Below are 26218 nucleotides of genomic sequence, written 5' to 3'. Positions count from 1 at the left end.
AAACACAGTACCACTATTATTAATGCACTACTTTCCTGATAATATTCATTTGAACAAGAAGCCTCTTCATAATTTATTTGTGATTCCCACATGAGAGACCACAGCTTATCTTATATGAGTACAATCCACTTCCGGACTCCTACACACAGTCAGATACACGTTTCAAACAGTCGACAACAGTGGAATAACTTCTGCTATATGTTTTTATTGCCTATACTTGATATTCTGATTAATAGAATCCCTATATAAAAATCACTTTCCCACTTTTCTTATGATCTGTTACACACACACACACACACACACAAAAGTAAACAACAAGAACAACAACATTTCAAGTTAATAGCACTGTGATCTTTATCACATTAAAATTAATTTGTTTCGGTTTATTTATAACAGGAAAGCCCTTGTCTGAACCCTACGGGAGCCACACAAGGAAAGAAAAACTGCTTTGGTAAATAATTTCAATAATTCAATAATTCAATAATTAAATTCAATAATTTCCTTTTGTCATTAATTTCAACTTTGTATCTCATAATTGACTTCTATTTACACTTTGTGCCTCATAATCTTTTTGATATCACATAAGAGCTGTTAGCAGATCCCAAGATTCTGCTGCTCTTTTAGAACCAACCAGGGGTGGATCTACCGGATCTACCCCAGTTGGCAGCAACGAATTAAAGGTTATGGCCAATTTGAAAATTTACAAGAGCGAATCTTTCGTGATTCTTGATCCCGCTCCGAACTCCCGAACTGATTCAAATGATTTGCGATCCCCAAACTGACTCAAATGATTCGCAAACTCGCTTTGAATTCCCGAACTGACTCAAATGATTCGCGAACCCGCTACGAACTCCCCAACTGATTGAAATGATTCGTGATCCCGCTCCGAACTCCCGAACTGATTCAAATGATTTGCGATCCCCAAACGGACTCAAATGATTCGCGAACCCGCTTTGAACTCCCGAACTGATTCAAATGATTCGCGATCCCGCTCCGAACTCCCGAAATGACTCAAATGATTCGCGAACCCGCTCCGAACTCTCGAAATGATTCAAATGATCCGCGATCCCGCTCCGAACTCCCAAACTGACTCAAATGATTCGCGATCCCCATAACTGATTCAAATGATTCGCGATCCCGCTACGAACACCCGAACTGACTCAAATGATTCGCGATCCCCATAACTGATTCAAATGATTCGCGATCCCGCTACGAACACCCGAACTGATTCAAATGATTCGCGATCCCGCTCCGAACTCCCAAACTGACTCAAATGATTTGCGATCCCCATAACTGATTCAAATGATTCGCGATCCCGCTACGAACACCCGAACTGATTCAAATGATTCGCGATCCCCAAACTGACTCAAATGATTCGCGAACCCGCTTTGAACTCCAGAACTGATTCAAATGGTTTGCGATCCCCAAACTGACTCAAATGATTCGCGATCCCCATAACTGACTCAAATGATTCGCGATCCCGCTACGAACTCCCGAACTGATTCAAATGATTCGCAATCCCCAAACTGACTCAAATGATTCGCGAATCCGCTTTGAACTCCCGAACTGACTCAAATGATTTGCGAACCTGCTCCGAACTCCCGAACTGATTCAAATGATTTGCGATCCCCAATCTCTAATAATTAACAAAAGTATTAATATACTGTAATTTTTTTTTTGTTGTTGTTGTTGTTGCTATAAAAACAGACCTAAGCCATCAATAGCCTTTTGCATTATATAAAAAATAATGAGGCAATAATGATTCGTTAATAATAACACTGTTAAAATACATAATGTAGGCAAATACAAAATAAACAATTTATGTACATGTTATTACAAATGCCACGTGATTGCTGCTGTTACACTAACAGGACAATCAAATCCTTGTTTAGGCTACTGACCAAACATTTCATTCAAATATTCACTTAATCTTTCATTTTTGGAAACCTTTTTGCTATAGATGACACAGGCTTTATAATTTCTTCAACAAAAAACTTGCATATCACAACCCTTACAAAAATAATCCATGGTTTTATCATATCAAAACTGCTTAGTTTCCTTTTGCATGATTTCTGAATGCTTGAGACTATAAAATAAATTAAGATCATAATAAAGTTATAGCCACAGGTAAATGTCGAGAGCTACAATTGTGATTTGTAAATAATACAATTTATTCATTTAGTTTTTTATTTGATTAAAGTTATTTTTTCACCCCTATAGTAGGTGTTTTTTTCCATCATCATATTTGAGGAAAGGGGGACACAACAATAAATTCTGCTTATGGGAACACTTAAGGTGTTGTTATACACGTCTCTGGGAATGTGTGCTCTACTACACACACACACACACACACACACACACACACTGAAGCACGCGTGGTGTTTTCAGCTCTTCACTATATTGACACATGATGTAGGCTAAACATGTGCACGTCAGCGCGCTATGAGAGGATTTCACCATTTCATTTATTAAAACTATCGTCATTCATTCGTATCGTATACACAGACTGACAGAAACGGCAATGTCTTTATGACAACCTGTCAAAAGAAAATTTCGGTATAACTTGAAGAAATTCAAACAGAACTATAGTACTATTGCACAGTAGAGTATGCTATACTTCAAGTAGGCCTAATGGCTAATAATAATAGTTAATTAAAAAACACAGAAACTCTGTCTACAACTCACTAAAATAAAAGTTTGGTCTAACTCGAAGAAATTATGTAAGAAATTGCTTAGTAAAATATACTTAAAAAAAGATATACTAAAACATTATTTTAAAGGAATATCAAAAAAGCTTTCATAGAAGTTTTAATTTAAACTTGCCAAAACAATAACACCATATTTTTCAAAAACAATTTCTAAAAGTACATTTGTATTTGTGCCTATAATGTTTATTTGTTTATTATTAATGTCAGCTAATAAAACCTATGCTTCAGGGACCATATTCATATAACATCTAAGGCTAAATGTAGCTCTTGACTGGTTGAGTTAGATGATGATTAACACTAAACAGTAGAAAATCAGTTGAGTCTCCCCAGCTGGAAATGTCATTGGCTGTTAAAGTCTTGTGTTTCTTATAATAAATTGACATATAACACTGAACCTTTTATAATGCTCTTAAAGGGGGGGTGAAATGCTCGTTTTCACTCAATATCATGTTAATCTTGAGTACCTATAGCGTAGTACTGCATCCTTCATAACTCCAAAAAGTATGTAGTTTTATTATATTCATAAGAGAAAGATAGTCTGTACCGATTTTTCCCGGAAAAACACGAGCGCCTGGAGGCGTGACGTGTGGGCGGAGCTAAAGAATCACGAGCGCCAGTTGCGTTGAGAGCATGTGGAAGCTGTAACAGCTGTGAAGGCTCAAACTGAACGAGAGCAGCAGCAGCAAGGACTCGCTCCGAGCGGGGCTCGAACCCGGGTCTCCGATGGGAGGCGGACGCACTAACAAGGAGGCAGAGATATTTGAAGCAGTTTTACTCACCACCTGCAGTTCCAACACACAATCGTGACCCTTTTTCGTTGGGATTGCATCATCCTTAAGAAATAAACGATACGCAAATCCGTCGTCAAACTGGGCTTTGTTTGTAAAACAAGCATTTTAGAAATGCAGGGAACAAACACAAACACTTGCACAACTCCGTTGATGCTCTGTAAAAATAAACTCCATCCACTGGTCCCTTAATGCTGTTTTTTCTTTGGTAATCTGTGCAGGGTTGTCTTGCCCTGGCAACCAAAAACACACTTCTTTTGTGACATTTCGCGACGCTCTCGCTCTGATCAGTGAAGTCTGTTGTGCTCTCAGTGCTCTGCTATACAGGAGCGCGCGCTCTTCCGGCAGAAGTGCCCTCAGGACCCATATAAGGAAATTCCGCTCCATCTAACGTCACACAGAGCCATTCTCGAAAAAAACTTTCCGAAACTTGTGACAAACCGGAAGGAGTATTTTTGGAACAGAAATACTCCTTCAAACGTACAACTTAATTTTTGAAACTTTGTCCATGTTTAGTATGGGAATCCAACTCTTTAACAGTGTAAAAAACTCAGTTTGCATGAAATAGCATTTCACCCCCCCCTTTAATTACATGTCGATGCATACTGTATGCATTAGTGAGTGTGGTGGTGCTTATGGGGTATGGTCACTTATTCCTTATATGAACTGTTTCAAATACAAGACATTGATTGCATGAGATTAAGTTTGTAAATGGCAGCCTGTGTTCTTTTGTAGTGTGCACATATATTTATCATCAAACTGTGATAACTGTGACTAAATTCAGTATATATACGTCTGCCATATGTTACCACCCCTCAAAAATTCTGGCCCCCTTCTCACCACCCCATCAATATTTTTGTAGATCCGCCCCTGGAGCCAACCTACTAATTAGTAATTAATTAGCAATACGGTGCAAGTCAATCTGTCACTTATCACTTTATATACAACACAATTCTTAAATACAAGGCAATTTTGCCTCATTTTCTTTTCTTTTTTTTCATTTTCTCTGATTAAAATCATCAACTCACATATTACTTGCATATTTATCCTATTTTATAGTTTGTATTTTACACTGGTGTTTTGTCTTATTAATATTCTTTACTGCATAATTACATTGTTGTACGAAGGATCATTCATAAACTTGAGTAATGTGTAAGTATATGTATGTGTTCCACAGTTATTGTCAGTTATATGAGGCCCATCCGAAGACAATCAGGGAGCACAAGCAATGGCTGTACATCACTTTGGACCACGCAGAACTGTAAAGTGTAGATATGATCATTCAGATGGCAAAGTAACACAGTGGATCTTTGGTCAGTGCTTTGAATCTCCTTTCCACCATAAACAACAAGCTTTACATGGCTTGACAGCCTTTTAACAGATGTGTCTTTTACTTGAGACGCAGGAGTTCAGACAACCTACTGGCACCAATGTAACAAAGTTCATGGATGGGAAAGAAAGAGGTGCAACTGGCGAACATTTAAAAACACTAATAATCAAATAAACAAACAGAAAACTAAAGTAAAAGTGGGAGCCCCTCATGGACGTCTGCTGCATACAACATAATGAAACAACAGTATAGTATAAAAGTGTAGGCCTGGTCCTCTCTCATCCTTCACTGTCGTTACTCTTCCTTTTATCCTTCCGGAGCTCCTCCGTGGGGCTCTTCAGTGGGTATAACTGCAGACCGGAGATCTCCAAAATTAGGCGTGAACTCCAAAATTGGTTAGAACCTCCAAAATGGGGTGGGGTCTCCTTTCGCAAAGACTTTCACCATTGGCTGTGGCTTCAGCCAATTGTTATGGTTTCAGCCAATTATTACTGTTTCATTTATAAAACTTTATAAAATAAACATTGTTTCTAGTTCATCTAAAATAAAATATGCTATATAAATAAATGTTCTCCATGAGAGCAGAGACCAAAGCTGCTGCAAGCAAAGTGGCCAGTTTGGACCCAAGTCTGAACCTCTGCTTCACGATGTAAACGGGAATCACTCAGGAGACGTCCCAGCGGATGGGAAAGATTTTCATATATCGCTTTATTCCAAGCAGTCCCGGGTCACGACATTCGCAGGCTAGGAGGGGGTAGTGATGCTGGGTGTAACTAAAAAGGTGCCATTGTCCTGTGAGTCTCATATCACATGATCTTATTAACTGTTTATCTCCTGAACTGCAACTTTCTTTACCATGCTATTCAGCGCCAATCCCGCCATTCAGTCAATTTCAATGGTTAAGGTAAAGTGTGGGGTAGGTTTAGGGGTTAGCATTTTTTGTTGCATAGTTTAGGAAACACTTTAACTGACACAACCAATAAAAGCTTCAGAATCAGCTGTGGGGCGGAGTTTGCACTGAAGTGGATTGGTGGAAAAATTGTGCATGCGTGTCATGCACCTGTCTCTCAATGGGATGAAGCCACGCCCTATTTTGAAGTGTCCGCCCCTTTTTGGAGTTCCCGCCCCTATTTGGAGATCTCCAAGATGCAGTTATACCCTTCTCAGCTGAGAGCCTTCAGAAGGATGCAGAACTATTCTAAGATCTTTTAGAGCTGCTTGGATTAAACTCACTTTTAAGCTCTCGCGCAGAAATTCATACCAGGAAACTCCTAATATGGACAAAAGCGTCCAGCTATGCTGTGTGAAAACAGTTGTTGTTAGGCAAAACGTGATTGGTTGGAGAGCGAGCGTGCTGCGATTGGTCACACGGGCGTTATCTGATTGGGTTAATTGCATTCACAAATGAATGCAGGCAGAATTTTGCTTGTGACATAAAAACATATTTGTGAATATGTTTTTTACTAGCAAATCAATTTTTTATATATTTGTGAATTTGATTATTTTTTTGTTTAAATCCTAACATTTGTGGATATCATTCTATTCATTTGTGGATCATAATCTATTTATTTGGAATATTGCTACAATCCTACCCCCATACTATTCTGCCTTATAATGTGATAAAAAAAGTGTTTGTAGTGTATATAAACAAATCATTATTTTTTTTGTCCTGCAGTTATAGATTTCTTAGCCAATTAAAAGCCTGAAGTTAGAGAAAAATTTAAGTTGCCTATACACTACCAATCAAAATGTTTTGAACAGTAAGCTTGTTAATGTTTTTAAAGACGTCTCTTCTGTTCACCAAGCCTGCATTTATTTGATCCAAAGTACAGCAAAACAATAACTGATTTCTATTTGAATATATTTCAAAATGTAATTTATTGAGATTTCAAAGCTGAATTTTTAGCATCATTACTCCATTCACACGATCCTCCAGAAATAATTCTGATATTCTGATTTGCTGTTAAGAAAAAAAAAACAAAAAAACAACAACAACAAAAAACATTTATTATGATAATGTTGAAAACATTATTTTTAAGATTTCTTTGGTGAATAGAAAGGTCAGGAGAACAGCATTTATATGAAATATAAATCTTTTGTAAATGATGTCTTTATCATTACTTTTGATCAATTTAAAAAATCATTGCTAAAAGTATTAATTTCCATATTTTGATTTCCAAATTTTTCTTTTCTTTTGAATGATAGAGTGTATAATGTTGCAAAAGCTTTTTATTTCAAATAAATGCTGATCTTTGGATCCTTCTATTCATCAAATAAAACTGAAAAAATTTACTCATATGTTTTAAATAATGATAATCAGCAAATCAGCATATTTGAATGATTTCTGAAGGATGAGACACTGAAGACTGGAGGAATGATGCTGAAAATACAGCTTGGATCACAGGAATAAATAGCATTTTAAAATATATTCAAATAGAAAACAGTTATTTTAAATAGTAAAAATATTTCACAATATTACTGCTTTTGCTGTACTTTGGATCAAATAAATGCCGGCTTGGTGAGCAGAAGAGACTTCTTTAAAAACATTAAAAATCTTACTGTTCAAGAACTGTTGACTGGCAGGCTATATAGATAAAATACATTTTATTTTGTAATGTTTTGTATTATATTGTAATAGTTATTATATATATTATATTTATATATATATATATATATATATATATATATATATATATATATATATATATATGCGTGTGTTTGTGTGTGTGTGTGTAATTTCTGTCCCCCTCACTTCTGAAAAGATGGCTACCCCCCTGACTCGACTCGTCACATTTGTATTTTATTGTGTATAGGCCTACTTGTACAAATCTGAATTTGCTCTTCCCACAAAGAAACAATAGAACACAAAATTGGATCTAATTATCTATATTGACAATCTTTTAAAACACACCATTTTAATGATATAGATTAATTTCTGCCCTCTCACTTTTTTGTCAGTGTGTTGAGTACAGCAGCCTCAGCTTTCTGGTGTGATTGAAGAGTGAGCTGCAGCCGCCAGTATCTGAGATACAGCCACATCAGACATCCATTCTTCTGGGGATCTTTGTTGAGATACTCGGCACAGCTGCAATCATTCTGAAAAATGTCCTTGAGACCGTTTTCAATCTTCAGATCTGTAAGAAGTGGCTTCTTGGCTATATAAGCCAATAGTTCATTCTCCATCACCACCCTCCATGAAGAAGGCACCATATTACTGCAAAACATCTCTTGCCTTTTCACCAGCCTGTACTCTACGTCCTCCAGAAGGCTTAAAGCTCTTTCTTCTTCCTCTTTTTCCATTTCCAGGGTGTTGTGAAACAATTCAGATGTTTCGTATTTTACAGCTTCACGTTCCAACCTAATGTTGGAACGTTCTTTCTCAAGTTGCTCTTTCTGGTAAGCCAAGTTTTTCTGGAACTTGATCTTTGCCTCCTCAATTTCCTCTTTCTGGTTACCCAAGTCCTTCTTGATCATGACCTTGGCCTCTTCAATTTGCTTTTGAAACTGCTTGGACCAGATCCATCCTTAGAGAGCACAGGAGAAAGAAAAAGTTAAATCAATCACAACATAAACACTAGTAAAGCACCCTAAGGGTAGTACATACGAAAGGCAGCGAGTCCCAGCATGGGCACCAGGAGGGCATAGTTCCATCTGCTGTCCCCATCACCATCACCCTGCCTCTCTGGCCTTATATTCCAGTCCTGAGGATCATTCAGGTTATTCATGTTGACTGCAGCTGAAAAAAAAAAACATACTTCTATATCAAACTAGTGCCCAATATAATATAATGAGTAAGCTATATACAGAGTTCTGATGATGCGGTCCAATAGGTTTAACTTAATCTTGTGCAATGACATCATTATCACATGGCACAGCTGATTGGTTCTCTCTTGTATAGCCAATGAGCTCGCTGCTTAATAGTCAAATATATGATTAGAGTTTCTGTAGCAGTGCAGCTTGCTTCAGAAACCCCTTCATCTTTGCCAGCACCACCTGTATAGATCTGCTATGAGGTATTCATGTATGCCCAGGGGTTATTTCATGTATGTTATATTTGCAGCAGCAATATTTCTTACATGCTCACAGCAGCATGTTGTGGATGTGTTGACAGTAGCAAGTCTCTGTACTTGCTCTGCCACAGCAGCAGCATCTTAGTAGATCTATTTCGCCAAGACCAAATACATTAACATTGTCATGCACATTACCATGCCAATCCCTCCAAGACTTGTCATGACAGAAATACGACTCTGTAATTTTCAGAAATCAAACTGAATAAGTGAAAGAAATAATCGAGTAAACAACCAACTCTTAAGGTATGAGCATTTGAAGTAAAGTGAGTAAAGTGAGTAATGATGTGAAAAGTTCCATGACTTAATGATTATTTTTTTTACATTGATGATTCAAGTTTACATGCAGTGTGTAAAACCTGTGATATGTGGTACATTTATGATCACATATTGTCTGTGTAGGTCATTATCAGGCTTCATTAATACAGTAATATTTAATTCTGTACATATAACAATTATTTTAGAATTACAGATGAGTTTCAGAAAATAGTTGTATCTTTTACAGCATAATATTGACATCACATCATCATGATATAACATCTAAGTAGATTCAAAGAATACTACATATAGAGAGGTTAAAGGCCTTTTTGATAGAGAGCACGTCAGTGTAAACATGGAAAGTCCACCTACTTTGTCATCCAATCAATTCAGTATTAGACTAGATCAAAGGTTTGTACCCTTTTTTGATGTCACAACTAATTGTTCAGTAGCCTAAATAAATGAATCAAAATTCTTTGATCATTTGTTTTACAATATTGTGCAATTGATTAAATAACAGTAATTCAAAGATTGCTTTAAAAAAAACAAATAAAGCAGTGAAGACTACATCGATGTACAATGGTGAAGAGAGACAAATATTAATTTTGTTAAAGCAAAATTGATCATATTTAAACCTGATTTAAATGTGCTGTTGTCAAACAAACAAACAAACAAACAAAAAAACTAGAAACCTAATTCTTGAAATAGGTTCCTACATAAGTGTGGTGGTTTTATATTTATTTATTTTTTTAAATCCTACACTTCAATTATGTTAGATCTACAAAACAGACAGTAGCTTACCTTCTATTTAAGGATCAGACTAGACTGATGGTAAAAAGGACATGCTATTATTCCTCTTAAATCTCCACCTTCGACTGTTTATTCAGCACTGGTTTAACTGGTTTTGCAAATCAAATCAAATCAAATCAAATTTAAATCCCCACTTCCTATTGGAGATACAGATGGCTTGATTTCTCTTTGCTCCAGTCACCAGCACCTCACTGCCTATCTGGTCTTTTATTACAAGCCTAAGTCAAAGGCTTGCACACTTATTTTGACATCACAACTAATGCTAAATATTTTTTCTGATAAATTTCTGTGATAATTTGTTTTACAATATTGTGAACACAGTATCCAGAACCTTTATACTGAATAACTGCAATTCATAGATTGCTTAACTAAAGCACTTAAAGCAGTGAAATTTACACCTATAAACAACACTTAACAGATACTCAGTATTTATTTGGTAACACTAAAATACAAATGTTACCACTAAACAAGAATATTCTGTTGTTCTTGACTTGGTTCTACTCTTGTATAGTTCAACATATAATATATCATTAAATAAATTAATTGTTTGAATATCGTATATTTAATCACTTAAGAAATCATGCCTAAATTATATTAAGATTAAATAGTGAAATTATTTTAGCACAGACAGTAAATATCAAGTTAGTTAAGAACAAAAATCTAACATTGCAGAAGAGAACAAATCAGTTAGAAAATATAATCAGCTCCATGATTTTGTTTGTTGGTTTCAAGAAAGAAAAACAGAAGCAGCTTCTTGCAATATGTTCCTTCCTACACAGGTGTGGTCATTTCATTTTTACATTACCCACTCATATTGGTATATATTTTTATATATTACACCTAAATCAGTTTAGGTAAAATATGCTTACCTTCTCTTCAAGGATCAGAATAGACTGACAGATATAATGCTGATATTCCTTTTAAATCTTTTTCTTGGGGGCTGTCTTCCCTCAACTATATATTCAATGTTGGTTAAACTGGTTCTGCAAATATAAAGCTTATGTAAATTCCCACTCCCTTTTGGAGCTATGGATAGCCTGATTTGTTCTATTTTATTTGCTAAAGATTTGTGTTTACAATTCAATGCTAAGGTATTTGAATGATTTTCTTCTTTTAAAAAGTGGGCCTTATTCTGAGAAATTAAAAATGTGATTAACATTTTGTACTCTCAGATTAAAATACTGGAATATAAAATGTAAGTATTTCTATCCACACCAAAAACAGGTCACACTAAGATAGGCAGCTGTTGTCCTTCTTGCATCAATATACCAACAATCTCAGAATTTGGATCTAGTGGATGACGTACCGATCACCTGCACCTCATGGGTCCTGATAACATATATTAAAACTGTAAAATAATGGGTATGTTACTGTGCACATGGTATTTTGATTTTCTGTATGTACAAAATTTAAAGGAATAGTTCTGATCTGGAGAAATTAAGCATTAAATCACTTACTAATTGATCATCTGCAGTAAATGGATGCCATTTGATGCAGAAGCAATTATTTGAATTTGAATCTTAAAAATGTATTTATTTTTTACAAACACATTGCATTTCACTTCACAAATCATTAACTGATGGACTGGAGTGGTGTGGATTACTTGTGGATTATTGTGATGTTTTTATCAGCTGTTTAGACATTCACTGCATAGGATCCACTCGTGAACAAGTGATGAAATGCTGCATTTCTCCAAATCTGATGAAGAAACAAACTCATCTACATCTTGAATGACGTGAGGGTAAATATGTTTTCAGCAAATTTAGGTTTTTGGCCGAACTATTCCTTTAAATTTCTCTTCCAACAAAAAATAAAATAATAAAATGAATAAATAAATACAAAATAATGATAAAATAATATATAAAACATAAAATTGAATCTCGTTATCTTTATTGATACTGAGATCTCATTTCATTATACATGTTCATTATAGAAAATGTTGTGTGCATTTATTCAATTTGCATTTGCACAATTTCTGCAGCAATGTATTTGCTATTCAAATTGGTTTTTAAATGACACATAGTCCAAAGATATGTGCATGCATAATTTATCTTCTTTGTTTGGTGCTATTTTCTTCCAAGTTGTAAGTGATGTGGCAATACAAATGTACAATTACCTTTAAAACCCATTATACTTTAAATTTTCCCATGGGTAAAGTAGTTCTGCACATGCAGTCCAGCAGTGAAGCCAGAAGTGGGTTTTCCAACAGTCATGAGGTAATTCAGCTTTCTGCCGTCTCCACCCTCCTCTGTGGACCATTCATGCTTTGTGGACTGCTGCAGCTGAATCAATATGTAAAAGAGAAAGACTATTCTAAGTACAGACAGACAGACAATTGTTTGAATATTATATTAGTCCATAGAACTGATGAATATTACAAAAGATATCAAGTCAGTAAGAGAATGACATCAGCTCAATGCTTTTTTTCATTAATGAAAAATAAATTGAAAGCAACTTCTTAAAACATGTTCCTTCTGGACTATAGTGGATCAGAGGTAAAATAAAAAAGTATATAAATACTCTTCAGTTTCTCCCACAGACCGATCGTTTCGTGTATCGTCACAAGCTGCAGGGTTTAATTTGGTTTTGTCTGTGTATATTATTTTTTTTAACTCTCAAAGCCATGGCCCATTTACTGCCATTATAAGACTGATAAGTTAAAATCTTAATTTGTGTTCTACTGAAGAAACAAAGTCACCTACATCTTGGATCCCTTGGAGGTACGCAGATAAACATAATATTTTCATTTTTGCATGAACTATCCCTATAAAGGTGCAGTATGTAATATTGACAGCTAGCAGGGGAAATGGGTGCTGCAGTCCAAATTCCTCAGACTCGATGCTTATGCTCACATGTGTTACCAGATTGATGATAAGTTGATCATTTTATGTATCCGCATTTTAATACACAAGAGATTTAAGTTATTTTAACACAGAGAGTAATGCAAAGGTAGTGTAAGTGGCAGATCAGGTCAAACATTGGAAAAGAGAACAAATCGGTTAGAAAGTAACTCCATCTTAATAATTTTTTTTGGTGGTTGTATGAAGGAAGAAAGACATCAAAAGCAGTTGTGATTATATTTAGCAATGGTTTGAAGTTAAAATGTCTTGATGGATTTGTTTCTTACAAACACGCAGCTTTTCTCTTCATGAGATGTTAATTGCTGTATTGGGGTGGTGCTGGTTACTTCTGGATTATTGTGATGTTTCAATCGGCTGTCTGGACTCTCATTCTGACGGCACCCTGAGCATCTATTAGTGAGGAAGTGATGTAATACTAAATTTCTCCAAATCTGAAGAACAAACAAACTCATCTACATCTTTTCAGCAAATTTTCATTTCTGAGTAAAATACTCCTTTAAGTTACTCTTCCCACCAAGAAAAGAATATTACAAAATTGAGTCTCATTAACTTTATTGACAACGAGCTCTTAATACATCATTTTAGTGATACAGATTCATTTCTGATCTCCCAGTGTCACTTTTTTTGTCTGGAGCATAGCCTCCTCAGCTCTCTGGTGTGACTGAAGCGTGAGCTGCAGACGCCAGTATTTGAGATACAGCCACATCAGACTGCCATTCCTGCGCTCATCTGTGTTGAGATACTGAGCACAACTGTGATCATTCTTAAAAATATCCCTGAGACCGCCCTCCATCTCCAGATGTGCAAGAAGGGGCTCTTTAACCGTACGAACCAGAAGGTCTTTCTCCACCTCCACCCTCCTCGCACGGGGCACCAAAATACTGCAAAAGGCCCTCTGCCTTTCCACCAGCCGGTACTCTACGTCTTTCAGAGCCAGTGAAGCACTCCGCTCTCGCTCTTTCTCCTTTTCCAGGGCCTCGTGGAAGAGGGCGCCACCAGGTCCTGCGTAACGCAATCTAGATTTTTCGTTTTCTAGAGCTTCACGCTCCAACCTCAAGCCTCGACGTTCCTCCTCGAGCTGCTGACTCTGGGAAGCCAGGGCTTGTCGGTAGCCATGCACTCGCAACTTTTCCTTTTCTAGATCAAGCTGGAGCTGAGCTGTTTCTTTGTGGTTTTCAGAGAGCGTCTGTCGGTATTTCATATCGAGGTCCTTCTGGATCGTCTCTAGGGTCTTTTCGTACTTGACCTTGGCCTCCTCGATTTCCTTTTGAGATTCTTTTGACCAGATCCATCCTAAGGCATAACACAAGACAAAAATAAGTAAAATATGAAATGCCATTGATCACAATTTACATGCTACTGAAGCAATAGTGTTGTGTATTACATACGAAAGGCAGCGAGTCCCAGCATGGGCACCAGGAGGGCATAGTTCCACTTGCCGCTGTCCCCATCACCATCACCCTGCCTCTCTGGCCTTATATTCCAGTCCTGAGGATCATTCAGGTTATTCATGTGGACTGCAGCTGGAAAATAAATGCATACTTCTATATCAAACATTTGACCAATATAATATAAAAAGGGAAAGGCAACTGTAAATTCTGACATTAAATTACTGGAAAAAAAAATCAACTGCCTAATTTTAATTTATAGTGATGCATTACTATCCTTATGCAAATTGAAAGTTGCATTCTCATTCGAAGCGCAAGACCTAAGTTGAAGAATATGACACTTCCTGTTTGCACGACATCCATGTGTGATTTGGCTAGTAACTACTATTTTAACAAAGAACATTTACCACTAGTCATGCAAGCACAATACATTTTGGCAATCCAAAAACACATCAAATGTCTGAGTTACCTTGCAAGTATTCAAAAGCTCTCGTCCTTTATCAAAAAGGGTCAAATAGTCGCTTCCATACATAGGTAGAGCTGAAGCCTGCGTCACTGTTCTTGGACAAAAAATATCGCTTGTTTATAAGTATGAGGATTATATTATATACAGTGGAATTTACAGTAAACAACTCCACTCAGCCTCAAAGGATGTTTTCTTTAGTTTTTTGGGACAACACTAACCGACAAATCCCCCCACTATGGACAAACATTGGTACGGTCCTCAACGAAGCTGCGAATCGGGCTTCTGATTCATTTGAACCGAATCGTTCGGATATGTTCAATCAGTTGGTTGAGCCTGCGCGTTTGCATTTGCCGACATTTTTCATGTTAAATTGTGGGAAATTCTTAAATATTTTATTTATACAAATTACTACGATTATTTTTGAAAGTGATTTTATTCCATATGCTTAGTATAACTTGATGAAAACCCGAATAAACTGAGAACGAAAGTAGGAGTTGTTCAAGTGAACCGAGGATTCGGTTGATGGTACGAAAAGTTAAATGAATCTTTTTATGAGCTGAATCATTGCTACAACAAATTGACCTACATATGCGATTACAATAAACAACAGATTACTAGAACCTAATCAAGTCAATGCGCCGCGCCGTGAAGCCGGACGAAAGAATCAATCACTGAATCATTTGAACTGTTCGAAAGAACCGATTCGTGGAAATGACGATCCCATCACAAGCGCTTGCGTGTTCAATGTTGTTCATCAGTCAAAATCGAGCAACATGGCCGCAGTGTGCGCTGCCTCCCGTGTCCTCGGAAGAAAGATTGTGTCATCTACAGCTGTAAGCCCTCTCATATATTCTTATATTCTTACTATTTTAATGTAATTCGGCCAGTGCAGGCCGACAGTTGAACTGCTTTATACTCGGATGTCGCTGTAGTCTATTGTAGTCTGTTGTGTGCTGGTTTTGTAACCATCATCTGCTGGGTTAAGTAACAGCGTTACGTAGTATCAGTACCTTTGTTACATACGTTTACGTTTTATGTGATGCTGTTTTATTAACAGAGCTTGCCTTTTAGCAGTAATGCTTGAGGGTTTTTCCACCTAATGTATTGTGGCATTTCACAGGAGTGAAGTTTGATAGGAATCCATTGAAGGTCAAACAGGCAGCATTAGCATTAGCCATGTGATGATAAATCATCACGCCATTATATGAGATATTATCTCTTTTTAAAGTGTTTGGATGCATTTTTAGTCGATCCTCTAACAGTGTCCAATGTAATCGCACAGCCTATATTTGATCTATCTATTACAATGAAGCATTAACTAGACGCCTCACTGTTATGTCACCAGAAAAGACCAGAATGCATTTGTTGTTGTCACTACGCATTGTTGCAATGATGTTTTCTTACTAAAAATGAAACCCATTTGTCATTTACTTAAAGATGGTTTGACTTATTCATTCCAGATTTTTGAATAAGAATGCAAAAAAATTCAAACAGAAAGAAATTTAAATTAACTTTGAATTGAAATGTTTAAACATTCATTTTCTTTGAAGCTGCCTTGCAACAATATGGTTGTCTATACAGATAAATGTGCATTGAATAAATACTTAATCACAGATGTGATTTTGTGTAGATGTTTAACTATTAAAATTAATAATTTTTGCTGTTTTATTCAGCTGCCAGCAGTGTGCCAGACGAGCAACCGCAAGTTGCATTTCTCCATCTATGGAAAAAGGGGAGATGCAAAAGTCTCAGATGCTGTAAGTATATATGCTACTCCTTCATATGGTTTCAGTAGTATTCATTTTGCATGTAGTATTGACAGTTATACTTGTACATGCATCACCATCGCAGGTTATTTAGGTAGTTGTCACTTTAAAGAACAACATTAGATGTCGCAGGCTACTGGTCTTGTGTGATCAGTGTGTTTTTGGTGTTTGTCCCCACAGATCTCCACTCAGTATCCAGTAGTAGACCACGAGTTTGATGCTGTCGTGGTGGGAGCGGGAGGCGCAGGTCTGCGTGCAGCTTTCGGTCTGTCAGAGGCGGGATTTAACACCGCCTGTGTCACCAAACTTTTCCCCACCCGCTCACACACAGTGGCCGCACAGGTTTGGAGACTTCCTCTTGCATTTCTCCTTGTTATCATTAAGCAACAACACAACCTGCTATCTTACACCCTCTCATATACTGCAACAGCTTTCTCTGTCATCTGGATTTATACTAGTTTTTTACTGATCAGGAACAGATCGAATGGGAATCAGTTCTTCAGAGCGTCTAAAATATATATATATATATATATATATATTAGTGCTGTCAAAATTAGCGCGTTAACGCATTCGATTAATTTGAAATATTTAACGCGTTAAAAAAAATAACGCAATTAACGCGGTTGCATTTTTTTTTATTTCCGGTTGTGGCCTATGTGTGTTCAACGTGCAAAGAAATATGGATAAGACCAAGGAAGGACTTTTAGATGGAAAGTTTCAGTATAAAACTCTGCCGGATTACTCTTCAGTCTGCCACAAGAAACATTACTCTTCATTCAGTCTGCCACAAGAAAGAGCAACATTAAAATCATGAACTCAAATGTCATTGTTTAAAAAAACAACAAAAAAACAATGACTGTTGTAACAGTGCGTAAATCAGACCTTTCTGTAACGCTAACGTTAATAAGCTTAAACGAAAATAATGAAATAATTGTGTAGCGGAGTATTTTTTGTACACAGTGCCGCGAACTGTCAATCACTCCTGTACGCGTGCATCACTCCTCGCAGCTGCAGCAACTTGCGCTCTCTCTCTTCATCAAGCTTTAAAACAAAAAGGGGACAAAAAGATCATATTGTCTTTGTGCATAGGCTATAGATTAATTAGATAAATGAATATCTAAATTTGTGCCTTGCCGTCTACGGTATTTTTTTAGAACTTAGAAAAAAGATGCTGCAGCCAATGAGCAGCCAGCGGGGGCTGCAGGACGACTCAACCTCCGCGGACAGTTTTTAATGTTTATCAGACAATAAATACTCAAGATTTTGCTTTAGTATAATTTTCGGGACAATTAGGGCCAGATTCGGGAGTCGGGACAACAGTTTAGATTTCGGGACGTCTGGTCACCCTTCCTGAAAGAGCTGCATTACTTCATTAGCTTGAGTCTGACCTGCAGTGATAGGATTCAAATTTGGTGAGGTGTCAGTCAGCGAATCATCTGATTCTGGTCTTGTTCTTTCAGTATTTAGAGTCTGAAGCCAAGAAAACATATTAAGTGTTGTTGTTAACAGTATTTGATTTTTAACCGAACCGAGCGTTGTGTACACTCACAACGAGTTTCGCACACCTTCTCCGGCCACGTTGAGTTGTTGACACTTAACAGTGGGAAAGCGACACATGCGCTATTCACTTGTATAACTTAAGGGTGAATGGGTAATGTAGTTTCTGCTCTGGGTGGGATGAATTAGGAAGCTTGCATTGTGAAGGGTGCTCTGAAAATCGGCAGTGCAGGTAAAAGATTAAAACCTCTATTAAAACAGATGTCCAAATGAGCGTACCGGTACGCTAAAAGCACGTTCTGGGCGCACGGAGAGGTGGCGGTACGCTCTAGAGCTATATTTGGAAGTGGCGGTACTGAGTACCGGTGAGTACCAGCCCACTTAAAGCCCAATTTTTGTTTTTTATTGGCATTGATTGTTTTGAAATTCAAATGGCACTTACATGCCTGTGTTTTTATTTCTGTAATAAATATGGCTTTCAAGCCAACAGTTAATTTGGAGGATATTGATGGTTTATTGCAGGTATGTTGTTTACATGAGAAAATCTGTGTTACAAGTTAAACAAAAATTCCAATAAACAATCATATTTTGAATTTAAATAGTTTCTTTGTCTTGAGTTTACATTAATTATTTACATTTTACATTTACATATCCAAAAAGTTTCAGTCTTTTAATTGCGATTAATCGCGATTAATTTTAAAAAATTGTGCGTTTAATGAGTTAATTTTTTTTAATCGATTGACAGCACTAATATACATATATATATATATATATATATATTCAAAAAGTGAAGTTTAAATCTAATTTATGTATTTATTTAAACTGTATTTAATTACTTTATTTATTTGTAATTATTTAAAATGGATCATAACATTATTGTTTTTTGTTTATAAAATAGGGTGGGATTAATGCTGCATTGGGCAACATGGAGGAGGACGACTGGCGTTGGCACTTTTATGACACAGTGAAGGGATCTGATTGGCTGGGAGACCAGGATGCCATTCACTACATGACCGAGCAGGCTCCTGCTGCAGTGGTGGAGGTGAGAGACGCTCACAGAGACACTGTCAGGAGACTGGATGAGAAGAAGAAGAGTTTCTCTGTCTCTAACTCAAGCATTACTTTCTCTCAACATGATCGTGTTTTCAGCTGGAGAACTTCGGTATGCCGTTCAGCCGTACCGAGGAAGGGAGGATCTATCAGCGTGCCTTCGGAGGACAGAGTCTGAAGTTCGGTAAAGGAGGTCAGGCTCACAGATGCTGCTGTGTGGCGGACAGGACGGGTCACTCTCTTCTTCACACGCTCTATGGACGGGTGAGTGAGAGTCTGTGCAAGTGATCGGGCTGGGGTTTATTAAACCGTCTAGATTTAAAATTCTAGCCGAAATTACAGACATTATGTTGACTCTGCCAAACTGGGACAGGCCTGTCTGATTGTCTGTGTTGGTGTCTAGTCTCTAAGGTATGACACCAGTTATTTTGTGGAGTATTTTGCCCTGGATCTGCTGATGGAGGATGGCGAGTGTAAGGGAGTCATTGCGTTGTGCATGGAGGACGGATCCATCCACCGATTCAGGGCCAAGAACACAGTCATTGCCACTGGGTGAGAGAAATGATGTCTTAAAAGTATATTTAACTGAAAAGGAAACTTCTGGCATTTAGCATTCGGAGTGTTATTTAAGTATTGTTTATATACTATTAAAGTGTTCATTAATATTTTGAATAAGTTATATTTTAACTTTTATATAGTTAAAATATATTTTATATAAGTTTTCACTTTTAATTTTATGTAGTTTTATTAGTGCTGTTTTTGTTTCAGTAAGTGTTTTAGTACACTTGTATTAGTTATTTTAGTACTACATTTATTTTTTTAAGCTATTCTTCTAATATTTATATTCTATTTTATTTCAGCTTTATTTGTATTTGATTATAGATTTTTTATGTTTTTTTTGTTTTAGTTAAAAGTATAAAAAAGATTTTTCTTAAAATAGTTTTACTTGGATCATTAAAAGTTAGTTTGTTTCTGTTTGAAATAAATTGAATATAAATATAAATATATATATATATATATATATATATATATATATATATATATATATATATATATATAATATAATATAATATAATATAATATAATATATTAAATGTATATATGTTTTATGTTTTAAATATATATGTATATGTATGTTTTAAATAACAAAAACTGACATTATTTATAAAGATAAATAGCTCTTAAAAAAAACAAAAGGCATTATTAGAAGCATGCAAATAATACTATGAATTGTGTTTTCTCTGCAGAGGTTATGGCCGCACATTCTTCAGCTGTACATCAGCCCACACCAGCACCGGAGACGGTAATGCCATGGTGACCCGTGCCGGTCTGCCCTGCCAGGATCTTGAATTTGTTCAGTTCCACCCCACAGGTGAGCTCCTTCTTTCATTAGCCTGGAAGAGTCCTTTAGAAGTCCTTCACTGTCTTCTAAAGCATCTTTGCCACTGTTTGTGAGGGAATGAATGTCTGTCTTACAGTTTACAGCATGATTCTGTCTCATGTCACAGCAGCGATATCTAACAGTTATATATACTGGCCGTGGTTATACGGTTTCTTTGCAGCGTTCATGTGTGTCTGTGTTGATACTCGATCACCTGTGTTATAAATATCCAGCTCAGCCACCCTATGGCTGGTTTCAAATGACCTCTGACCTATTCTCTCAGGAATCTATGGAGCCGGATGCCTGATCACAGAGGGCTGTCGTGGAGAGGGAGGAATCCTGATCAACAGTGAAGGAGAGAGGTTCATGGAGCGTTACGCACCCAATGCTAAAGATCTGGCCTCTAGAGACGTGGTCTCACGGTCCATGACCATCGAGATCCGGGAAGGAAGGTATGATATATACTTACTTTTTACTATAATATTAATCTGCTATTTTGTGCCCAGAACACAGTCACCAGCTTAGACTTAAAATCACCCCCAAAAGAACATGCCATTATTGTTTCAGATGAGAAAAGCATTGAACAGACATTACAAAAAGTAGCTTTTATAAAGAAATATTTTGTATTAAGATATTCTCTCAATATGAAACTGCCAGGGAAGTACCTGTCTTTAATAAGTGAGTGATTGAGTCATTCATTCAGCTGATTGGAAGCAAGTGACTGTGGTTATGAATGAGTTTCCACCCTGTTTCCTGCAGAGGTGTTGGTCCAGATAAAGACCACGTCTACCTGCAGCTCCATCATCTTCCTCCTCAGCAGCTCGCTGCTCACCTGCCCGGCATCTCTGAGACCGCCATGATCTTTGCTGGAGTGGACGTCACAAAAGAGCCCATCCCAGTGTTACCCACCGTCCACTACAACATGGGCGGCATCCCAACCAACTACAAGGGACAGGTATTCTCATCTCTTTGAATATTGCTAGGGTATTAAAAAATACCATATGGAGTGTTATTTGTCCCACAATGTTTGGTGTAGCACCAGTTATTATTACAGTTTTGTGTTAGAACTGTATTTGTAAAAAAAAAATTGGTACGAGTATATTGTTTTATTTTAAAGAAATTACCACTTTTAATCAGTAAGGATCTATGCAATTGCAATTAAATTAAATTCCAAGACTCCAAAAAAAAATTTTTTTTTAATGAGATATCCATTATTTTTTATGAGATATATTTTTAAGAAAATTATTTTTGTAAAATTATCTATGAAGTTATAAATTGTGTTAAACATATTTATCCTTTTCCCCAATGATGAGCCATTGCAGCTTGAAAAATTAATCACTTTTTTCATCTGAAAGTTTATGCTAGTAAAATGAATTTATTTTGTATTAACTTTTTCACACACACTTATGTTGTTTCTTGAGAACTAAATATGCAGGTTTCATAAATTTGGACACTTTTTTGAACAATCACGAGTTCCAAATTTGATGGGATTTAATTAAATTCCATTATTTCCAATGGGGATAATACTGGTAATAGTAATTCTCAGATTATCACTAATTAAAATTATTATATTGTTTATACAATATTGTTTTTTAGTGTGGGTCATGTGTAATTAGAAATGAAGTTATTTCTTATTTTTGTTTTATTAATAACATATTGGTAAAAAAAAAAATGTATAGCCTGAATGCAGTGTAGGTTGCTTTGGATAAAAGCATCTGCTAAATGCATAAATGTAAATGCAGTAATAACATGGTAACATTTAAAGCACATTCACTCTTTAATAAGAATTTGCTGATCAGATAAAATATGGTTTTAGTTTAAAACAAAAATTATGTTTTTAAGTTATGACTGTTTTATAAAAAAAGTTTGGTAACACTTTAGAATAAGGTTCCATTAGTTAATATTAGTTAACTACTTTCGTTAACATGAACTAAGCAAGAACAATCCGTCTACAGCATTTATAAGTCTTAGTTGATGTTAATTTCAACATTTACTAATGCATTATTTAAATCAAAAGTTGTGCTTGTTAACATTAGTTAATGCACTGTGAATTAGCATGAACTAACACTGAATAACTGTATTTTCATTAACTAACATTAACGAAGATGAATAAATACAGTAATAAATGTATTATTCATTGTTTGTTCATGTTAATTAATACATTAACTAACATTAACTAATGGAACCTTATTCTAAAGTGTTACCAAAAGTTTCCTTGTATCCAAAACTGACCCAGAATGTGAAAATGGTATACAGGTTTTGAATGCATTGTGATAGTTACATCATAACGTAAATGTTCATATCACTGTGTGGAAGTGGTTCTCTTGAGAGCGTGACACTAATATCCTCTGATCCTCGCAGGTCATCACTCATAAGGATGGAGAGGACATGGTGGTGCCAGGTCTGTACGCCTGCGGTGAGGCCGGCTGTGCATCAGTGCACGGGGCCAACCGCCTGGGCGCAAACTCACTGCTGGATCTGGTTGTGTTTGGACGCGCTTGTGCCCTGACCATTGCTGAGATAAACACTCCAGGTAGCTTCACTGCATTAAAGGAATGCTCTAGTTGCAATGGCATCAAAGGTTATTTGTTCATATATTTCATATATAAAACAGCCGTGTAATGGTTTCATCCTGTCTCACAGGAGAGAAGCTTTCCCCTCTGAAACCCAATGCAGGAGAGGCGTCTGTCGCCAATCTGGACAAGATCCGCTTTGCTGACGGCAGTACCAGAACCTCAGAGATCAGACTGAATATGCAGAAGGTCCGGCGAGAGAATCATAAAGTTCTAGACTGATCATTATAAGATCATATTTGAATCTGGTGTTTTGTGTTGTCCTTCTGGACCTCAGACCATGCAGAATCACGCTGCTGTGTTCCGCACCGGAGACGTCCTGAAGGAAGGCTGTGACAAGATGGAAACTGTCTACAAGTCTCTGGGTGACATCAAGACGTTTGACAGAGGTCAGACTAGAAATAAAAGACCAGAGCAAATACCTTAAATACCTCCACACTCACGCACACTATTGTTCAAATGTTTGGAGTCAGTACTAATAAATACTTTATTTCAGCAGTTATGCATTTAATTTATTAAAAGTGACAGACTGGACCGTTCAAAATATTTGTGTTAAAAAAGGTGATCTTTCTATTCATTAAAGAATCCTAAAAGATAAAATAAAAGGATGGTTTCCACAAATATATGAAACAGCAACTGTTTTCAACACTGATAATAATCGGAAATGTTTCTTGAGCAGCAAATCAGCATATTAGAATGATTTCTGAAGATCGTGTGACACTGAAGACTGGAGGAATGATGCTGAAAATACAGCTTTGATCCTAGATTACATTTTACAATATATTTAAGTAAAAACAGTTCATTTAAATTATAATTATATTTCACCATATTTCAGCCTTTACTGTGTTTTTTAATAATGTAGACTTGGTGAGCATAAGAGAGTGTTGCTCTTTGTTTTCTTGATCTGCACCACTGTATTAAAAAGGTTGTGTTGTCGCTGCAGTGTGGTGGTTCTTATGGTACTTTGTGCTGCTGTTATGTCTCCAGGCATCGTGTGGAACACTGATCTGGTGGAGACTCTGGAGCTGCAGAATCTGATGTTGAACGCGGTGCAGACAATCGTCGGCGCTGAGGCCCGTAAAGAGAGCAGAGGTGCTCACGCACGCGAGGACTTCAAGGTCAACTTTCTGAAACAAGCATGCTTTTTTTAAGGACAACATTTTGAAAATTTATCTGAAAAGTTATACAAAAAGTTATCTGAATTTTTAGTGTTCAGTATGTTTTTTTTTACCTAGTAAAAATGACATCTTGGCTATAGAAAATGGAGATGTTTTGTGTATTTTACAAATAAAAATTAGCTGAAAACCTACTCTCCTTAAGGCTATCCAAGATTAGGATGAGTTTGTTTCTTCATCAGATTTGGAAAAATGTAGCATTATATCAATTGCTCACCAAAGGATCCTCTGCAGTGAATGGGTGCCGTCAGAATGAGAATCTAAACAGCTGATTAAAAACATCACAATAATCCACAGCACTCCAGTCCATCAGTTAACATCTTGTGAAGTTTAAACGTCTTGATAGATTAGTTTTTTGTTCAAGACATTAACTGATGGACTGAAGCGGTGTAAGTTGTGGATTATTGTGATGTTTTTATCAGCTGTTTGGACTCTCATTCTGATGGCACCCATTCACTGCAAACAATCCAGAACAAAGTAATGCAATGCTTAATTTTTCCAAAACTGTTCTGATGAACAAACAAACTCATCTACATCTTAGATGGCCTGAGGGTGAGAAAATGTAAAAAAAAAAAAAAAAAAAAAAAGCTGTCATGTTGGTAATACGTTTGCATCATTAATGGTTTTGTTACCCTGTGTTGTTTACAGGACCGTGTGGATGAGTACGATTACACCAAGCCTCTGCAGGGACAAGTGAAGAAGCCTTTGGAACAGCACTGGAGGAAACACACACTGTCCTATGTGGATCCCAAGACAGGAAAGGTAAATATATTATGAATCCTCTGGTAATTTGTGAGAATTTTTTCGTATTGTTAGCTTTCAGTTCATTTGTTTACCTTTGAAATCTTTCTTGATAGTCTGCATACGAGAAAAAGCATTATGTTAGTATAACATACAAACTTGTGTTTCAGGTGACTCTGGAGTACAGACCTGTGATTGACAACTCTCTGAATGCAGAGGACTGCGCTGCCATTCCCCCTGCGATCCGCTCCTATTAAACACATCCTGGCCCGCACCAGCTGACTCCGCCCTTTTGCTTATTTATAATCAGCCAATGAATTAATGAATATCTTGCATTTGACAAGCTACACTTCACTGAAATAAGACCACAATAAAACTCACTTCAAAAATATATATAAGAGCAAATCATAAAGCTGCAGTAGTCAGACTCCGTGTTAAAGATCCAACTGTGTGATATATTGGTGTATCTTCTCTAAAACACATCCATCACATTTGCTCTAAACCATGCTGGCAAGTAAATCATTAAATATTTAATATTTAAATGTTGAATGATTGTCATTACACTGTCAAGAAGCTATTCGCACCTTGTGAAAAATGTAATAAACTAGTAAACAACTTGACAGTTTGGGATGCTAATGCAGTGGTTTCACATGTATTTGACCTGGTGGCCTTTCATTCTCAAACACCCTCACAACTCATTAGATGTAAAGTTCTGTATATCTTGCATGTTTTGTATTGTAGGTTCTGTTTAAGCTCAATAAAAATGATCTGGGTGATAATAATTGGGTCTGTGATATTGACTCTAATTTATTTGTGTTTGCTGCAGAGAGAAAATCTGCTGGAAAGTACAGTGGGTTAAATGTTTACAATGTTAAGTGTGCAGTGGTAATCAAAAAAAATAAAAATAATTAAATCTAACTGCTGGAATGGGTAGCTGTTATAAAGTAATCTTACCCGTAGATGGCAGAGAAAATTCACAAAAAAAAAAACTTCAGGCCTTCATGTCAACTATTGTGTTTTTAAAACAGTTTCTGAGGCTCACCAAGGCTGCATTTTTTTAAATAAAAAATACTGTCAAAACAGTGGTATTGTGAAATATAGCAATTGAAAATATCAAATTAGAATTTTATATTTTAATGAAATATTCTAATGAAAAAAGAATGAAACCAAGACATTTTATATATATGGATCATGTGCAATGACAATACAGTTGAATCTAATATAATATAACTTTATACAACATTTGATGTAATTGTTATGGCATTATGTAAACATACTAATGCGACACACATTTGTAGAATCGCCCAGAAGCACTTATGTAATGTACTTCCAAAGAAGAAAATAACTTTATTTGGAGAC

The 26218-nt window shown here is 36.4% G+C and overlaps 3 protein-coding genes across 4 annotated transcripts; 1 reads left to right on the top strand and 2 right to left on the bottom strand.

The window, feature by feature from the left end:
- Positions 1 to 7680: 7680 nt before the first annotated feature.
- Positions 7681 to 10916, bottom strand: LOC127935754 (coiled-coil domain-containing protein 127-like). Its single transcript, XM_052533899.1, has 3 exons — positions 10831 to 10916; positions 8431 to 8562; positions 7681 to 8350 (listed from the first exon to the last, which is right to left on the bottom strand). The coding sequence occupies exons 2-3, from the start codon at positions 8549 to 8551 to the stop codon at positions 7770 to 7772; spliced, it is 702 nt and encodes a 233-aa protein (XP_052389859.1). The 5' UTR covers positions 8552 to 8562; positions 10831 to 10916; the 3' UTR covers positions 7681 to 7769.
- Positions 10917 to 13357: 2441 nt separating this feature from the next.
- Positions 13358 to 14919, bottom strand: ccdc127b (coiled-coil domain containing 127b). 2 transcript variants are annotated; one of them, XM_052533889.1, is made up of 3 exons: positions 14680 to 14919; positions 14211 to 14345; positions 13358 to 14115 (listed from the first exon to the last, which is right to left on the bottom strand). In XM_052533889.1, exons 2-3 carry the CDS (start codon positions 14332 to 14334, stop codon positions 13418 to 13420), a joined length of 822 nt encoding a protein of 273 aa, XP_052389849.1. In that variant the 5' UTR covers positions 14335 to 14345; positions 14680 to 14919; the 3' UTR covers positions 13358 to 13417. The 2 variants fall into 2 exon arrangements, with proteins under 2 accessions (XP_052389849.1, XP_052389848.1); XM_052533888.1 differs by lacking the exon at positions 14680 to 14919 and adding an exon at positions 14618 to 14669.
- Positions 14920 to 15370: 451 nt separating this feature from the next.
- sdha (succinate dehydrogenase complex, subunit A, flavoprotein (Fp)) lies at positions 15371 to 25641 on the top strand. The gene is made up of 15 exons (XM_052533868.1): positions 15371 to 15509; positions 16350 to 16433; positions 16623 to 16784; positions 18838 to 18981; positions 19089 to 19253; positions 19393 to 19541; positions 20237 to 20361; positions 20654 to 20822; positions 21130 to 21325; positions 22732 to 22903; positions 23014 to 23132; positions 23221 to 23332; positions 23931 to 24061; positions 24767 to 24880; positions 25030 to 25641. The coding sequence occupies exons 1-15, from the start codon at positions 15450 to 15452 to the stop codon at positions 25114 to 25116; spliced, it is 1989 nt and encodes a 662-aa protein (XP_052389828.1). The 5' UTR covers positions 15371 to 15449; the 3' UTR covers positions 25117 to 25641.
- The last annotated feature ends 577 nt before the right edge of the window (positions 25642 to 26218 follow it).

The sequence above is a fragment of the Carassius gibelio genome, chromosome A19, assembly GCF_023724105.1.
Source record: "Carassius gibelio isolate Cgi1373 ecotype wild population from Czech Republic chromosome A19, carGib1.2-hapl.c, whole genome shotgun sequence".
In the NCBI taxonomy this organism is placed as follows: Eukaryota; Metazoa; Chordata; class Actinopteri; order Cypriniformes; family Cyprinidae; genus Carassius; species Carassius gibelio.
The sequence above is the reverse complement of the archived record's forward strand: the minus strand, read 5'-3'. Positions and strand labels throughout refer to the sequence as shown.

What these genes read in the sequence shown, in the direction of transcription:
- LOC127935754 (XM_052533899.1), bottom strand. Translation starts at nt 8,551, where the DNA reads ATGAATAACCTGAATGATCCTCAGGACTGGAATATAAGGCCAGAGAGG. An exon ending in GCTGGGACTCGCTGCCTTTC is followed by an intron (nt 8,351 to 8,430) that starts GTATGTACTACC and finishes GTGCTCTCTAAG; the next exon opens with GATGGATCTGGTCCAAGCAG.
- ccdc127b (XM_052533888.1), bottom strand. Translation starts at nt 14,663, where the DNA reads ATGTGTTTTTGGATTGCCAAAATGTATTGTGCTTGCATGACTAGTG. An exon ending in TTGTGCTTGCATGACTAGTG is followed by an intron (nt 14,346 to 14,617) that starts GTAAATGTTCTT and finishes TTTATTTTCCAG; the next exon opens with CTGCAGTCCACATGAATAAC. An exon ending in GCTGGGACTCGCTGCCTTTC is followed by an intron (nt 14,116 to 14,210) that starts GTATGTAATACA and finishes GTTATGCCTTAG; the next exon opens with GATGGATCTGGTCAAAAGAA.
- sdha (XM_052533868.1), top strand. Translation starts at nt 15,450, where the DNA reads ATGGCCGCAGTGTGCGCTGCCTCCCGTGTCCTCGGAAGAAAGATTGTG. An exon ending in ATCGAGATCCGGGAAGGAAG is followed by an intron (nt 20,823 to 21,129) that starts GTATGATATATA and finishes TGTTTCCTGCAG; the next exon opens with AGGTGTTGGTCCAGATAAAG. An exon ending in TCAGACTGAATATGCAGAAG is followed by an intron (nt 23,133 to 23,220) that starts GTCCGGCGAGAG and finishes TCTGGACCTCAG; the next exon opens with ACCATGCAGAATCACGCTGC.